This window comes from Engraulis encrasicolus, chromosome 7, assembly GCF_034702125.1.
Source record: "Engraulis encrasicolus isolate BLACKSEA-1 chromosome 7, IST_EnEncr_1.0, whole genome shotgun sequence".
Taxonomy (NCBI): Eukaryota; Metazoa; Chordata; class Actinopteri; order Clupeiformes; family Engraulidae; genus Engraulis; species Engraulis encrasicolus.
Window position 1 is genome coordinate 6,109,410 of NC_085863.1, and position 17,500 is coordinate 6,126,909.

The 17,500-nt window shown below is 43.9% G+C and overlaps 1 protein-coding gene across 1 annotated transcript in view; it reads left to right on the plus strand.

The window, feature by feature from the left end:
- gbe1a (glucan (1,4-alpha-), branching enzyme 1a) overlaps positions 1-17,500 on the plus strand; it is a 142,664-nt gene that overhangs the window by 95,483 nt on the left and 29,681 nt on the right. The window contains exon 12 of the mRNA XM_063202318.1: positions 17,153-17,263. Within this exon, the coding sequence (XP_063058388.1) occupies positions 17,153-17,263 (111 nt within the window). The remainder of the gene's footprint in view (positions 1-17,152; positions 17,264-17,500) is intronic.

A 17,500-nucleotide genomic window follows, 5' to 3' on the forward strand; every position in this document is an offset into this window, starting at 1 on the left:
TAGGCAGGGTTTGGGGTATCTTTCTCTAATACAGTGGTTCCCAACCTTTTTCTTAAGGGACCCATGTTTTTACTATTGTAAGCTTTGGTGACCCAACCACGCGAGCGCCCGCACGAGACGGAGTCACAAGATGCCCTCTGTTTCCTGCGAAAACTAATTTTAGTTATTTTATTCCTCAATTCGTCTTTGGTCAAATATAGAATAAATGTTTAATGTAGCACTTACAATTTGTTGCTTCTATGCATTTATTAGTTAAATGCTTTGTCTTTTATTCAACGTGGGCTATATATATTTAAAATGAAACCCCTTAAAATCAAGAGGGCTTCGCGACCCCCTGTGGGTCTTTGGCGACCCATAAGGTGGGTCCCGAACCACTGCTCTGTACTAGACCATTCTTTGCCTATTCTTTGGCCTTAGCTCTGTCCCCCGTCTCCCCCACCACCTCACCTCCTATCCCCCTCGCTCCCCATAGGGGGCAGCACCAAAGCTGTTTCACTCAGCGCCCATCTCGCCATTGCCTTCGGGCATCCAGTTCCAATTACCAAGGCCAGACCCTCTAAAAGGGCATTTCAAAAAACAAGTAAGAAATTTTGCAGATAGTAAATGGTCGCGAAAATCAGTAAATCGCTGTCAAAACCAAAGAAGCTGATAATACTAGCATGTTTAGTTGGTTCTAAAGCCGCTGCTCTCATATTCATTTTGACACTGGGCAGTAGGGCTGTGACAATATTGCATTGAATCGTGGACCCCTTGCTAATAGGGCTGGGAATCGATCCAAATTTTCTGGATCGATTTGACTCCGATCCAGAAAGCCACGATCCGATTCGATATCGATCTTTTGTATTGCTGGGCTGTCACTTTAACTCATTAATGCCTAGAATTCTAAGACTGGTTATAAAAACTTAAATATCTCAGCCTTTGGTGCCCAGGCAAACATGAAATACCTTGGTATGTGAGAAATAAGTGGGAAAATGTGGAAGAGAGCTACAGGATATGGTTGAGAAAATAGCACTTATAATGATCTTCAAAAGATCGATCCACAAAGTTGTGAATCGATATTGCCCTTTTCGAATGTGAATCGATATTGGATCGCGATTTGATCTTTTGAACCCAGCCCTACTTGCCAATACCCACCCCTACTGGGCAGACGCAGTACCTGCAGCTTCTCGTGCCTGTAATGGCAGCCTCGTGCCTCTGGCATCACCACCTCTAGAGTGCGTTTTAATATGCGACCTTGCCTCCTCCACTTGCCTCCTCCACTTGCTTCTCGTCATGATGACATCACTGACAACAGCATTATATTTCAATATCTTGCAAAAGCTCAATTGTAGAGTCTTTTTCTCTTTTGCAATTGGGATGGTGAATGAAAAACAGTCCCTCAAAAGTTGTTGTGGCTAGGCTGACAGCTGGGAAACTTTATCGTTTTCTCCACGGAGGAGGGGCCAGGAGGCGGGACGAGGAGACAAGCACAAGTGGAGGAGGCAAGGTCACATATTGGGATGCACCCATAGTATCATCCCCCACCCCAGGTTGTTGTCTGTGTTTTGTTTTTCGTTCATGTTTTCTTTGTTTTCGTCGCGGCCCATCACCCACCTATCCCTGTCTATACCCTTAAGCAGACTGGACTGGGAGTCTGGCATCCAGCAATATGACATCCAGCAGTTTTGGGTACATTTCTCAGTTGGCTTGCCTAGCAGTCCTCAGGGCATGATAGCCTACTTTTTTATTTTTTTTATTGTTTGTTTGTTTGGTGCTTTTTCAAGACTGGCCCACAATTTAGAGGAAGACATGCATGACTGGCAGAGCCTTCATGTTCGAGTCCAGTGCAGTCCTTTACCCCCAGGGCCAGCAGGTACCAGGTGGCAGGATATGAAGTCTTAGCAGCAGCAGAGCCACTCTTCATAACTGCATCGTGGCCCGCTCCCCTGCCGGGACTTCTGGGCGCTCCCCTGCCCGCTACTCAGGCCTGCTGACAGCTTTTGCCGGGCTAAGGACAGAACATTTTGAAAAGCCCACCTCCTCAATACATACAATGGAATGGGGTCCCAATTCTAGGCCCCTCCTTTCTCTTTGCCCGGGACAACTAAACCTTTTGTCCCCCCTCTCAGCGGGCCTGTCGCTCCCCTGCCAGGACTCCGGAGGGGGGGGCAGAATATTAAGGCAGCTTCACTCTCCTCCTCTCACTCCTGTTTTTCACTCAGATCAGGGAAAACATCTGCACTCTTCTACATTCAAACAACTTACATTGCATTCAAGCAGCATTGCATTAAACGTTGTAATGCATATACTGGCTATAGGAACAAGTACAAAACACATTGCAAACTAGAAATGCACTCAGAAAGTGCAGACCTCCACCAAGGAAGCTGTTTGATAGAACATTTGACTATGTTACACCTTCTTTTTTAAAAGTCTTTTTGCCTTCTTTTTGTGACGTTAGCAACTGGAATCTTTTTTTTTTTTAAATCCTGGATCTGTATCGTGATCCGGATCACCATCAAAATGTAAACACTTGAAGAGCTCTTTTGCAAAACGCTATATCCACCATTTTTGACTTTTTGCATTTCAATATTGGAATTGCCTGTTAAGAAGTCCTATCATTTACGTGTGAATTCTTGCCATTCAAATGTTTTGAGAGCATACTTTTAAACCTCTACAAAATGCATTTTTCAATGCAATTCAATGGAATGCCCAATACAAAAATGTCAATTTCCCAACATTCTACAAAATGGATATATCTAATTTTGGAAAAGAGCTCTTCACTTGTTCCTTTTGCCATTTCCAACAACTCCACAAAGTTTCATCCAAATCCGTTCATAACTTTTTGAGTTATCCTGCTGACAGACAGACAGACAGACAGACAGACAGACAGACAGACAGACAGACAGACAGACAGACAGACAGACAGACAGACATACAAACCAATGCGACCAAAAGCATAACCTCCTTGGCGGAGGTAATAACGTGAAATGAAAACCCCTCCCATGAATAGATTTTAAAAAGCATTTGACTTTTACCAGCTGTGTCGACTAATAGAGCACCTGTGCATGTTGGCACTTCTTCGACTATCTCAGATTAAATATGCAATTATATTATACTCGGTATCGGGGCGTTCACCCTGCGTGTGAAGTTTGCCAGCTCAGTGGGACTAGAGTGCCCTGCTGCCGTCAGTCGGCAGTGTTGCCAGATTGGGCTGTTTCCTGCCCAATTTGGCTGCTTAGGACGGCCATCTGTGGGTAGAAATTTGTTTAAAAAAATAAAAAATAATAATAATTGTATTTGTATAGCACTGTGTCATGTAACTCAAAGTGCTTAACAAATGGGAAAAAACATAATTGTTAGAGATGGATTTAAAAGGAGAGGTATAGAGGAGAGGCAGAGATAGCAGGAAGGCAGAGGAAGAAGAGATAGATAGAGATTGTAAAGTCATAAGGTCAACGTAGGTTAGGACCAGGATTCTTGGATGCGTAAGGTCTATAGTGGCTGGGCCTAGCATAAAAAAGGCATTTGGGCAGGTTTAGCTGCAAATGTATGACTGTTCAAATGTTTTTTGAGTGGGATTTAGTATTTCCAGGCGGGTTTTGAGCATTTTTGGGCTGGAATTCATCGGTCTCATCTGGCAACCCTGTCGGTCGGTGCCCCTCTAAACGCCAGATGTGCCCCCCCTAGAGGCCCACTGTGAAATCACTCTGGCTGCCAACTCTACCATGTTCCTCTGGCTGCCAACTCTACCATGTTCCCGGGGTTTCTCTTCCGTACTCCAGACCCATCCTCCTGCCCCATAGCGGTGGTATCTTTCCAACATTTCTGCCACCCCATGACACACCCATTTGTCTCGCTGCCATTACCGAAATCGATAACGCTTTCTGTTACGGTACAGCAATTACTGTGTACTTTCTGGGTAACAACAAGGTAACAGGGAGAAGAAAAAACCCCTTTTTACGTATCAGATACCATGCAACTTCTTCCTGTTACCCTGATGTTACCCAGAAAGTACACAGTAATCACTGTACCGTAAAAGAAAGCGTTACCCAGAAATCTGTTGAATGTTGCTACTCAAATCTTGACAGGTGTGGAAATGACCCATCAGCCTACAAAAGTGTTTTAGTTTTACAACTCAGTAGTACAGAGCTGATATTGATCAAGGCAGTGATTTTCAACCTATGGGCCAGGGCCCACTGGTGGGCCCTGAAGGTATTCCAAGTGGGCCTTGAAATAATTTTCTAAAAATTAGAAACACATTTTGGTGTGTGTTGCTGTTGATTTATTTGACTTTTATTCATAATTGGGTCAGAGGTGGGCCCCGAACATTTGTAACATTTTCGAGTATTTTCGAATATCACCCGGAAAGCACTGATGATCATCAAAGACACAAGCCACCCTGCACACAAACTGTTCAGCCTCCTGCCCTCTGGAAAGAGGTACAGGCGCCTCCGTTCCCGTACCACCAGGCTGGCGAGCAGCACAATGCACCAAGCGATCAAGATGCTGAACACTCAACCCACTCTCCCTCCACTGTCAGCCTCTAGCCAGCAAGGCCACTGACAACCCCCCCCCATCCCCCACCACCATATCTGCGACTGAACATTCCACCTGCACTACTATACTTGTGACTGAACTTTCAACCTGCACTAACTCAAAACATGCACACACACACACACACACACACACACACACACACACACACACACACACACACACACACACACACACACACACACACACACACACACACACACACACACACACACACACACACACACACACACACACACACACACACACACAAGCACACTGCACTTTCTGCACTAAACCCAAACATACACACACTGACACACACTGACACACACACACACACACACACACACAGACACACGAACACACACACAGACGCACACCGCACCTTCTACCTGCACTAAACACATACACACACATACACACATACACACACACACACACACACACACACACACACACACACACTGCTGCTGGTGTACTTGACAGACCTTTTTTATATTTATTTTTCTTCAAAATGCTACTATTACCATGTCAGAACGCTATAAAGGACTTTTTTAGGAAAAGCACAAAAGCACAACAATACCTCTTAATGTATGTCCTCTACAAGTCTTCTGTTGTCCAGTCTTGCACTTTAAATGTCTGTATGAGCACTGTCTATGTCCATACTGTCTTAAGTCCATGTATAAGTACTGTCTATGTCTATACTGTCTATGTCCTTACCTAGATTAGTCTATGTCTGTATGGGAAAGCAAGAAATGTAATTTCAAATTCTTTGTATGACCAGTGCATGTAAAGAAATTGACAATAAAACCTACTTGACTTGACTTGACTTGACTTGAGTGGGCCCCAAGTTGGAAAAGGTTGGGAACCCCTGGATGAAGGGAGTAAGGTAGGTCATTATGAGCAGAAGTGAATTGACAGACGGTCGTATTGGTCGAGTTGGTAAATATCTTTATTGCAATGCATTTGCACAGGGGTGTTGTCCAGGGGGGTGAACTGTGACTGAGTATATTATAGGGGGCCCATACATACACCGTTCAATTTATGAATGAATGAATGATTTTATTTGACATCTTCAGTCTATATAAATAAAATAAATACACGAATGAGTTTCATATAAACCGCACCACATACTTAAATAAAATAAAAAAACAGAGAGTCAGAAGATAAATGGCCCAACATTTGCTGCTACTGTATGTCCATGCATCTGCATGCAGTGTTTATGTTTTGCACCTTACTGTAGGTCAGCGAAGGCAGCATAATAATGTCTAAAGAGTCTGGGGATATACACTAGAGCATGACACAGGAGTGGATTTTCACTCCCGCCACATCCCGTCCCATCCCGGACTGGAGTAAAAGAAACAAATCCCATCCCGTCCACTCCTGAAAAGAATGTGTCCCAATCCTGCCCACACCCTCTCAAAATCAATCCCACTCCTGTTTCATTTTTATTCCCGCTCCTGCCTGCTCCCGTTCATCTTTAACATTTTGACTCCCATCCCGCGGGAATCCCGCAGGACACGCGGGACCCACGGGAATTCCCGAAAAATGTCATCCTCTAATATACTTTACACCACCACCCCATCCTCTCTCTTGCCATGCATCTGCATGCAGTGTTTATGTTTTGCACCTTACTGTAGGTAGGCGAAGGCAGCATAATAATGTCCAAGGAGTCTGTGGATATACACCCACCACCCCATCCTCTCTCTTGCCATGCATCTGCATGCCGTGTTTATGTTTTGCACCTTACTGTAGGTAGGCGAAGGCAGCATAATAATGTCCAAGGAGTCTGTGGATATACAGCTCCAGGCCACTTTATTAGAATAGCATGAAAAAGTTGATTTATTTCCATAATTCCATCAATAATGTTAAAGTGTCATGGATTGTAGATGCATGGCCCAGTTGTTTAACTATTCCAATCATTCAATTTTTTCTTTTTACATAATTTGGCCTTCCAGCTCAAAAAACCCATGAATTGGGAAATTCGCATTATTAGAATATTGTAATAAAATCACAATTTTCTTCATCAAAATTCGTTTCACATCAGTGCACATCAAATCAGTTGAAATTTGGTACTTTCTACATAACAGGCAATGTTCAATACTTGGTTAGGACTCTCTCTGTCTTAATCAAGTCAAGTCAAGTAGGTTTTATTGTCAATTTCTTTACATGCACTGGTCATACAAAGAATTTGAAATTACATTTCTTGCTTTCCCATACAGACAGACTAATCTAGGTAAGGACATAGACAGTATAGACATAGACAGTACTTATACATGGACTTAAGACAGTATGGACATAGACAGTGCTCATACAGACATTTAAAGTGCAAGACTGGACAACAGAAGACTTGTAGAGGACATACATTAAGAGGTATTGTTGTGCTTTTGTGCTTTTCCTAAAAAAGTCCTTTATAGCGTTCTGACATGGTAATAGTAGCATTTTGAAGAAAAATAAATATTAAAAAGGTCTGTCAAGTACACCAGCAGCAGTGTGTGTGTGTGTGTGTGTGTGTGTGTGTGTATGTGTGTATGTGTGTGTGTGTGTGTGTGTGTGTGTGTGTGTGTGGTGTGTGTGTGTGTGTGTGTGTGTGTGTGTGTGTGTGTGTGTGTGTGTGTGTGTGTGTGTGTGTGTGTGTATGTGTGTGTATGTGTTTAGTGCAGGTAGAAGGTGCGGTGTGCGTCTGTGTGTGTGTTCGTGTCTCTGTGTGTGTGTGTGTGTGTGTGTGTGTGTGTGTGTGTGTGTGTCAGTGTGTGTGTGTGTGTGTATGTTTGGGTTTAGTGCAGAAAGTGCAGTGTGCTTGTGTGTGTGTGTGTGTGTGTGTGTGTGTGTGGTGTGTGTGTGTGTGTGTGTTTGTGTGTGTGTGGTGTGTGTGTGTGTGTGTGTGTGTGTGTGTGTGTGTGTGTGTGTGTGTGTGTGGTCATTAGTGTGTGTGTTTGTGTGTGTGTGGTGTGTGTGTGTGTGTGTGTGTGTGTGTGTGCATGTTTTGAGTTAGTGCAGGTTGAAAGTTCAGTCACAAGTATAGTAGTGCAGGTGGAATGTTCAGTCGCAGATATGGTGGTGGGGGATGGGGGGGGGGGTTGTCAGTGGCCTTGCTGGCTAGAGGCTGACAGTGGAGGGAGAGTGGGTTGAGTGTTCAACATCTTGATAGCTTGGTGCATTGTGCTGCTCGCCAGCCTGGTGGTACGGGAACGGAGGCGCCTGTACCTCTTTCCAGAGGGCAGGAGGCTGAACAGTTTGTGTGCAGGGTGGCTTGTGTCTTTGATGATCATCAGTGCTTTCCGGGTGAGGCGTGTGGTGTAAATGTCCTGCAGGGAGGGGAGTGGTACTCCAATGATCTTCTTCGCTGTGTTCACAACACGCTGGAGTGTCTTCCTGTTTTTCTCCGTGCAGCTTCCTCCCCACACTGTGATGCAGTTGGACACGACGCTCTCTATGGTTCCTCTGTAGAATGTTGTCATGATGGAGGGTGTAGTACTTGCCTTCTTTAGTTTGCGCAGGAAGTAGAGACGCTGATGGGCCTTCTTCGCCAGTGATGTAGTGTTGGTGGTCCAAGAGAGGTCGTCGCTGATGTGCACTCCAAGGAACTTGGTGCTGCTCACTCTCTCCACAGCATCGCCGTCGATGGTCAGTGGTGGCAGTTGTTTTTGGACCCTTTGGAAGTTGACAACAATCTCCTTGGTCTTGTTGACATTCAGCAGGAGGTTGTTGTCTTTGCACCATCTGGCCAGCAGGTCTACTTCTTCTCTGTAGTGGGTCTCATCGCCCTTGGTGGTGAGGCCCACCAGTGTTGTGTCATCCGCAAACTTCACTAGATGGTTAGTGCTGTGGGTCGTTGTGCAGTCGTGTGTCAGCAGCGTGAACAGCAGGGGGCTGAGAACACAACCTTGCGGAGCCCCCGTGCTCAGGGTCAGGGTGCTTGAGGTGTTGTTCCCTACCCGTACTGCTTGTGGTCTTTGCATCAGGAAGTCCAGCAGCCAGTTGCAGAGGGAGGTGCTGAAACCTAGTTTGTCCAGTTTACTGATGAGTTGTTGTGGTATTATGGTATTGAATGCTGAACTGAAGTCAATGAACAGCATTCTCACATATGAGTCTTTATTGTCCAAGTGGGTGAGGGCTGGATGGAGGGCAGAGCAAATTGCATCCTCCGTATAACGGCCATGATGCGTTTAACATTGCCGTTATTATTAATAATATTAAGACAGAGAGAGTCCTAACCAAGTATTGAACATTGCATGTTGTGTAGAAAGTACCAAAGTTCAACTGATTTGATGTGCACTGATGTGAAACAAATTTTGATGAAGAAAATTGTGATTTTATTACAATATTCTAATGATGCGAATTCCCCAATTCATGTTTTTTTTGAGCTGGAAGACCAAAATGTGTAAACATAAACAATTTAATGATTGGAATAGTTAAAAAACTGGGCCATGAATCTAGAATCCATGACAGATTAACATTATTGATGGAATTATGGAAATAAATCAACTTTTTCATGCTATTCTAATAAAGTGGCCTGGAGCTGCACACCCACCACTAGGGCTGTATCGATATTGTATCGAACCGAGAAATCGTGATACACAGAGTCACGATACTGTATCGTGATACAAGGAGGCAGTATCGTGATACGCCCTTTCAAAGTTTTATTACCCATTAGTCCAGAAAACAACCTTATGATTTGATGTGATAGTGTTTCCAAACTTCAGTGGAGATGCATTCCAGAAATCGTGGGTTGTATCGAACCGTTGGTCAAAAATCATGATACGAACCGAATTACGAGTTGAGTGTATCACAGCCCTACCCACCCTCTCCTCCCTCTCTCTTGCCATGCATCTGCATGCCGTGCTGGCTCCGAGGGACAGTGACAGTGATGGTGACAATGTGTGACAGGCCCTAATTGGTCCAGCAGCAGCTCTAGTGCATTGTTTACCTGCTCTGCTCTCCAGGGCTCTTGTTTATCTACCCCTTTCCAAACACCATCTAAATAACATGAAGTTGTAAATGTGATGTTTTATGGAGGGAAGGCTGCTAGCGAGCGAGTGAGTGAGTGCTGTGCGGCTAGGCTAAATCACGTCATCTGTTGTGCTGTGCTTGTGGCCCTCCTGTTTCTCCCCCGTGGCTGCTCACACACAGCTGTGCAGTACAGCTAAGCAGCGTATAGGTGACACAGTTGGGCAGTCTATGGTAAAAAAAAAAAACACTCAGTCACAAAAACACATATTCTCAATAGTTCCAGTTCAGCATCAGCTTTTTTTCTGAAATAATATGAAGTAAGTTACATTACATTACATTGCATTTGGCAGACGCTTTATAACCAAAGCGACTTTCAAAAGAGGACATAATCAAGCCAACATCACAAGCAAATACAAAGTGCACAGGAGATGTACAGAACAACAAGTGCAGTTGCAAAGAGGGGTTAGTTTTTTTTATTATTATTATTAATAAAGAGCACACACACAAACTAAACTAAACTAAACATCATGTCAAGAGTCTACCCTGGGGCTAGGCCAGCTCAAGTTGAAGGCATCTTGTGAATAAGCGAGTGAATGTACAGTATAAGCATTTCCAAGCAGACTAAATGAAACATACTTCAGAGAAAATATCTGGCGTTCAAGCTTTTTCTGAAGTAAGCTAAGAGTGTCTTCATATCAAGTAAATGAAAGCCCACATACTTAACGCCTTCAACAATTCCTTAGAGACTGTTAGTGTGACAATTCACTAGGAGTGTAAATGTGTGGGCTTTGGTTCAGTCGATGTGGAATTGACCTCTGATGTAATCGTGTGAATGCATAAGAATAGCCTGGAGTTAGAAGCATTTTTCAATAGCATATACTTATGAAATCAAATAATGCATGTAATCCAAGATAAAGCGCTTTTTCAGTGTCTGTATTTTGACTATGCCCCATTTTTCCTCCATGGTCTCCTTGGTTATGGGCCTCACTATGGACTTACTTTAAAGGGACACTGTGTGAGATTTTTAGTTGTTTATTTCCAGAATTCATGCTGCCCATTCACTTATGTTACCTTTTTCATGAATACTTAACACCACCATCAAATTCTAAGTATTCATTATGACTGGGAAAATTGCACTTTTCATACATGAAAAGGGGGATCTTCTCCATGGTCAGTCATTTTGAATTTCCAAAAATAGCCATTTTTAGCTGCAAAAATGACTGTACTTGGACCATAGTAGAAAATATTTGTTTATTACTTAGTAAACTTTCATGTTAAGATCAAATTTGGCAATAGGCAGCCCAGTTTCAATGAGCAGCGTAGTTGCAGTACCTTTTTTGTCCATTTCCTGCACAGTGTCCCTTTAAAATAGCAGCAGACACTTATGAAACCAAATAGCACATTTCATCCTAGCTACAGCATTGGTTCAGAGTGTATTTCGACTATGCTCCATTTACCTCCCTGGTTGCGGGCCGGTTTCCTCCCTCCACTCTCAGCTCTGAAGTGTACAGTATTATAAGACAGTGTTTCTCAACAGGGGTGCCGGGGCACCCTGGGGAGCCACAGGCCCCCCTCAGGGGTGCCTCGGAAACGTGGCTGATAGATAAATAAAATTATGTAATATAATACATATTCGTCTAAATTGATAAGTTAGTGCTAGTCAGTGGAATCTTTCATCTGCAATTTACGCACAATAAAGTAAATATACAGTAGGTCGCCCCAGTCAGCTGTAACTTCGAACGTAGGTCGTGTGACGTCGTGTGACGTCTCCTTTTCTCTATGCTTGTGTGGTATCGGATGCGATGCCATGTTACGGCTTGTTGGTTTGGGGTGCCTTGAAATTTTTCATGAATTGAAAGGGTGCCTCGTCTAAAAAAAGGTTGAGAAGCACTGTTATAAGGGCTGCGAATCACAGTGGAGAGATGGGCTCTTGGGGAGATGGGTTTTTTGGAGAGATGTGCTCTTGGAAAACTATTTTTGCTGTTCAAGTGTCTCTTCTGTCCATGAGCCACCATGCATTACACTACAGTGCCACCCACCTCCTTATTCTTTCCATTTAGACTTCCTGAGATTCTCAAGGATTATTTTCTGTTTTTTATCCTTTCAATGCTGAAATACTCTTCATTATAGGTTGCGTATGGTACAGTGGTGTAGTCTACTTTTTTTATGGTGGGTATACTGTATATTTGAGCATGTTTTGAAGTGGATATACTGTATATATTTGTGCTATTCAAAACAATGGATAAATCTATTTTAAGTGGGTATACTGAAATCCCTGAAATTTAGAAGTGGGTATACTTCGTATACCTGCGTTCTACGTTGACTACACCACTGGTAAGGGGGTGCGTTAAGAAAAAAGGGTTAAGAACCACTGCCTTAGTGTGTCTCTTTGCTGTGACACATTACAAAATGTGGCTCTTGGTCTCCGACTGGTTGGCCACCCCTGATCTTCATCTTGTGTTAGGAGTTAGCACTGTAGTGAGAAGGGAGGCTAGATTAAAAAACAGCACTTTGTACTATCACACTGCAAGCCATTAAAACACTTCTGTCCATGATCCAATGAAAGCCCATTGGGAAACTCCAACTCCCATTGTCATTGTGACACAGCACTCCACAGCACACAAGTGAACACTGCACACTGCACACAACGAAATTGCATTTATGCCTCACCCGTGCAAGGGGGCAGCCCTCAGTGGCGCCCCATGGGGAGCAGTGCGGTGGGACGGTACCATGCTCAGGGTACCTCAGTCATGGAGGAGGATGGGGGAGAGCACTGGTTGATTACTCCCCCCACCAACCTGGCGGGTCGGGAGTCGAACCGGCAACCTCTGGGATGCAAGTCTGACGCCCTAACCGCTCACCCATGACTGCCCGTAAACCACCATGCATTAAAGTGCCACCCACCTCCTTATTCTTTCCATTTACACTTCCTGAGATTCTCAAGGATTATTTTCTGTTTTTTATCCTTTCAATTCTGAAATACTCTTCATTATAGGTTGCATATGGTAGATACATGAAGTTTATGCGTGTAACCTATTGATCATTTACGGTATATGTATCAAATTCATCAAAGTTCCTGGGGTGAGAGGAAACATTGACATTGAGACACACACACCACAGACACACACACACACACACACACACACACACACACACACACACACACACACACACACACACACACACACACACACACACACACACACACACACACACACACACACACACACACACACACACAGAGTTACTGCAACAATTTGACATAGCAATATCTCTAAAACGGGACACATTTGGACCATAAGGCTTGTCACAAGATAAAGGAGATTTTATAAAGGCCATTTTCAGTCTAAATTTAATTTTGACAAAACATAGTTTCTGCACTTTGTAGGGCAATATAGGTGGGTAGAAAGGGGTTTGTGTGTCAGTGGTCACTCTGCCATATGGTCAGGAATAGGGCTGGGTATCGCAGCCATGTTTCTGTATCGATTCTATTTCGATTCTCAGGGCTTTGAATCGATTAATCACGATTCAATTTGATTGGATTCGATTCATTTCGAATCGATTAAATCCGTTCCTTTCTTGGTGCCAGGATTTCCCCCAAAAGATGCTGTTGCCTATTTTTATATAAAAATGTCAAAGAGCTGTGGCTTGACAGTGTTAACAGATTGCTAATTTGTAATAAGTAGGCCTAGGGATAATTGACCTACTGGGTATTTTCCATAGACCTAAATTAAACAAAAAGAACAAAAAGAAAAAGAACCAAAAAATCGATTTTGTGCCCTGTGAATCGATTATGTGAATTTCGATTCGATTCAATCGATTATTGATTAACTCGATTATTTTACCCAGCCCTAGTCAGGAATGTATGTCCTGTGACCCTGTTTACATCCTATTGCCGTACTGCATAGGTAACAGTGTAGTAAATAAGGTTACAGGCTACAAATTGCTGACCGTGTGTTAGAAATTAGAGTATGCAGCTCTGTTTACGCTGGTCATTTGAGAGGCGAACTTCAATAACACATCAACACTGTAAACAAAAAAAAAATCTTAGCAAGCCTGCACACACGCACACGCACACATACACACACACACACATTTTAGCCTGCACACACACACACACACACACACACACACACACACACACACACACACACACACACACACACACACAAACACTGGGACACACCCTGCTGGTGAGACACACAGAGACATGTACCACTCCACTCTGGCTGTGTCGCTGTGTTCAGTGTAAATCTTGTGCTAGAAAGAACTGTGGCTGACTGTCAGAAGGATTTCGATTCACTTCATCAACACAAACGCACAGTTTAGTGTGTGCGTGCGTACGTGTGCTCACGCATACGTTCATGTGTGTGTGAGTGTGTGTACGCTCGTGCGTGCGTGCGTGCGTGCGTGCGTGCGTCCGTGCGTGCGTGCTTGTGTGTGTGTGTGTGTGTGTGTGTGTGTGTGTGCGTGTGTGTGTGTGTGTGTGTGTATGTGTGGCTAAACTATCGCAGCACTCAGCGTGGATTTATGTACCTGGACAGGAGCGAGACTTCATCGACTGCTGCTCTTTTGCTGCCATCGATTTTGCTATTACCGCCCGCCTGCCCGCCCGGCCCGGCCATGTGTGTGTGTGTGTGTGTGTGTGTGTGTGTGTGTGTGTGTGTGTGTGTGTGTGTGTGTGTGTGTGTGTGTGTGTGTCTGTCTTTTTGTGCTTTTCTATTACCACCTGTCTGTGTGTGTGTGTGTGTGTGTGTGTGTGTGTGTGTGTGTGTGTGTGTGTGTGTGTGTGTGTGTGTGTGTGTGTGTGTGTGTGTGTGTGTGTCCACGACTTTACCATTACCACCTGTCTGGCAGCATGCTGATGTGTTATAGAGCTCTTTTCAGCTGTCCCTCACACGAGATGGCCTTTCTAGGTGTGTGTGTGTGTGTGTGTGTGTGTGTGTGTGTGTGTGTGTGTGTGTGTGTGTGTGTGTGTGTGTGTGTGTGTGTGTGTGTGTGTGTGTGTGTGTGTGTTTGTGTGTATGTCCATGTGTGTGTGTGTGTGTGCGTGTGTATGTCGGTGTGTGTGTGTGTGTGTGTGTGTTTGTGTGTATGTCCTCACATGGGGTGTGTGTGTGTGTGTGTGTGTGTGTTTGTGTGTATGTCGGTGTGTGTGTGTGTGTGTGTGTGCGTGTGTATGTCGGTGTGTGTGTGCGTGTGCGTGCATGTGCGTGTAGGTGTCCGTGTAGGTGTGTGTGTTTTTGTGCGTGTGTGCGTGCGTGTGTGTGTGTAGGTGTGTATGAGCGCACGTGTGTGTGTGTGTGTGTGTGTGTGTGTGTGTGTGTGTGTGTGTGTGTGTGTGTGTGTGTGTGTGTGTGTGTGTGTGTGTGTGTGTGTGTGTGTGTGTGTGTGTGTGTGGTCTGTGAGCGATTGCTGTCTACCCCAGGGTGAGAGGAGACATTGAGAAAGAAACTGAGTGAACACACAGACACACACACACAGACACACACACACACACACACACACACACACACACACACACACACACACACACACACACACACACACACATCGTATATGAAAAGCCAACTGTAAAATAATAGACCTGTTGGCCATAGATAACCATTTGGGCAAAAAAGACAAATGAAATGGCAGAAGTGAGAGAGATTCAAGGCTTGCTTCCGATGGCTTCACCTTTCAGGTTTAAAGGTGATCTGTGTAATATTTTTCGCAGTTTCTTTTCCTGAATTCATGCCGCCCATTCACAAATGTAACATTTTTCACAAAGTACCACCACCGTCAAATACTAAGTATTCGTTATGACTGGAGAAATTGCACCACTCATACATGAAAAGGGGGATCTTTTCCGTGTCCGCCATTTTGAATTTCCAGAAATTGGCATTTTTAGCTGCAGAACTTACTGTACTTTGGTCATGCTAGTAAATGTTAGTTCATTATTTAGTACATATTCATGAAAACATAACATTTGGCAATATGCGGCACAGTGTCAATGAGCAGCATAGTTGCAATACCAGCTCTGACCACCATCCTGTTTGTTTATTAAGATGTGGAGCTATAGGCTTATTTGATATTGAGGAAGTCAGAAGTGGTGCCAGCTGTGTGATGACATCGCTAGAGGAGAAAAGGATTTGAGAGATAGCTGGAGATTGCATATTGTGCTGTCACACGCGCGTACACGCACGCACAATCACACACACACACAAACACACAGACATTCACTCTCTCTCTCTCTCTCACATACACACACACACACACACACACACACACACACACGCAAACACAGACATTTACTCAAACAGCGCAAAGTGAGCGGTGAGCAGGTCAGAGATATGTCAGGTGCAATACGATTAAGAGATTAGCGTTAGCATTAGATTAGCATTATTCAGCCTTTAAAGACGGATCTCAAAGGACGTGGCAAGGGGAGCTTAAAAGAAAAATCACCGCCGAGCAGACTGAACAAATCTGTTGCCTGCCGTCTTGTTCTCATATTTTTAAATCGGAGTATTTTTTATGTGCATGTCCTTTCTTAGTAAGGTCAGGATGAGAGAGCAGCTCGTCAATGTAAATAAAGATTAGAGGATAAAGGCTGCTGTGCTTCTGAATGGCTCTATCCTTTCAGGTGCACCCTGGGAGAAATAAGTCACCATATGCCTGCAGAATAAAGCCTTTATTGTTCACATACACAATCTGCAAATGACTCTGAGATGAAAGTCTTCTAGTTCTATGTACACACACACACATACACAAGCACACACACACACACACACACACACACACACACACACACACACACACACACACACACACACACACACACACACACACACACATACACAAGCACGCACACGCACGCACACACACACACACTCACACACACACACACACACACACACACACACACACACACACACACACACACACACACACACACACACACACACACACACACACACACACACACACACACACACACACACACACACACACACACACACACACACACACACACACACAAACACACATAAAGACATTCTCTATGCACACACGCTGCTCTCAACTCATAGACAGTCATCTTAAAGACACATGACCTTGTCGTCTTCTTCATTCTTTTTTCCCCCTTGCCTCTTTCTTTCTTTCTTTCTTCCTTTCTTTCTTTCTTTCTTTCTTTCTTTCTTTCTTTCTTTCTTTCTTTCTTTCTTTCTTTCTTTCTTTCTTTTACATCCTATTTTTTCTTCAAGTCTTTATGCCTTGTTTTTGTGGAATTACAAAATTGAATGTCAAAATTCGTCCAGTCCCGCAATGGTGAAGAATCTTTTTTAGAAATCAGGATCCGGATCACCACCAAAACGTAATCACTTGTTCCTGTTGTCATTTCCAACAACTCCCCGAATTTTCATCCAAATCTGTGCTTAACTTTTTGAGTTATCCTGCTGACAGACAGACAAACAGACTAAACGTGACCAAAAACATAATCTCCTTGGAGAAGGAAATATACAGGATACAGGCATATATACAATCTAAATGTATTGGTGTCCTTGATGCAGATATCTAAATGTATTTAATGTTAATTTATTGGCGTCCTTGATGCAGACGTGTTAATGTATTTAATGTTAATTTATTGGCGTCCTTGATGCAGATATCTAAGGTATTTAATATAAATGTATCTGTGTCCTTGATACAGCTCCTGAAGGAGAGGCGTGATGAGGAGTGGGACCTGGGGAATGTAGTCTACACACTCACCAACCGCCGCAAAGGAGAGGGATCCATAGCCTACGCTGAGAGCCACGACCAGGTACACACACACCATACCACACTCTTTCACCCTCTGTTTGAAACCCACTCACATCCTTGACTGCGTTGACCATGTACACCTGTAAAGATGACAGGAGGCCATATCGTATCTTTTCACCACAGCTATAAATGCCCCAGAGAGCCATTTGTCCAGAAATGTGTTCACTGAAAATACAGCGTAGCCAGTCACCACTGCAACTACTCCTACTAAAAAACAAAATAGAGTTGTGGTTATTGT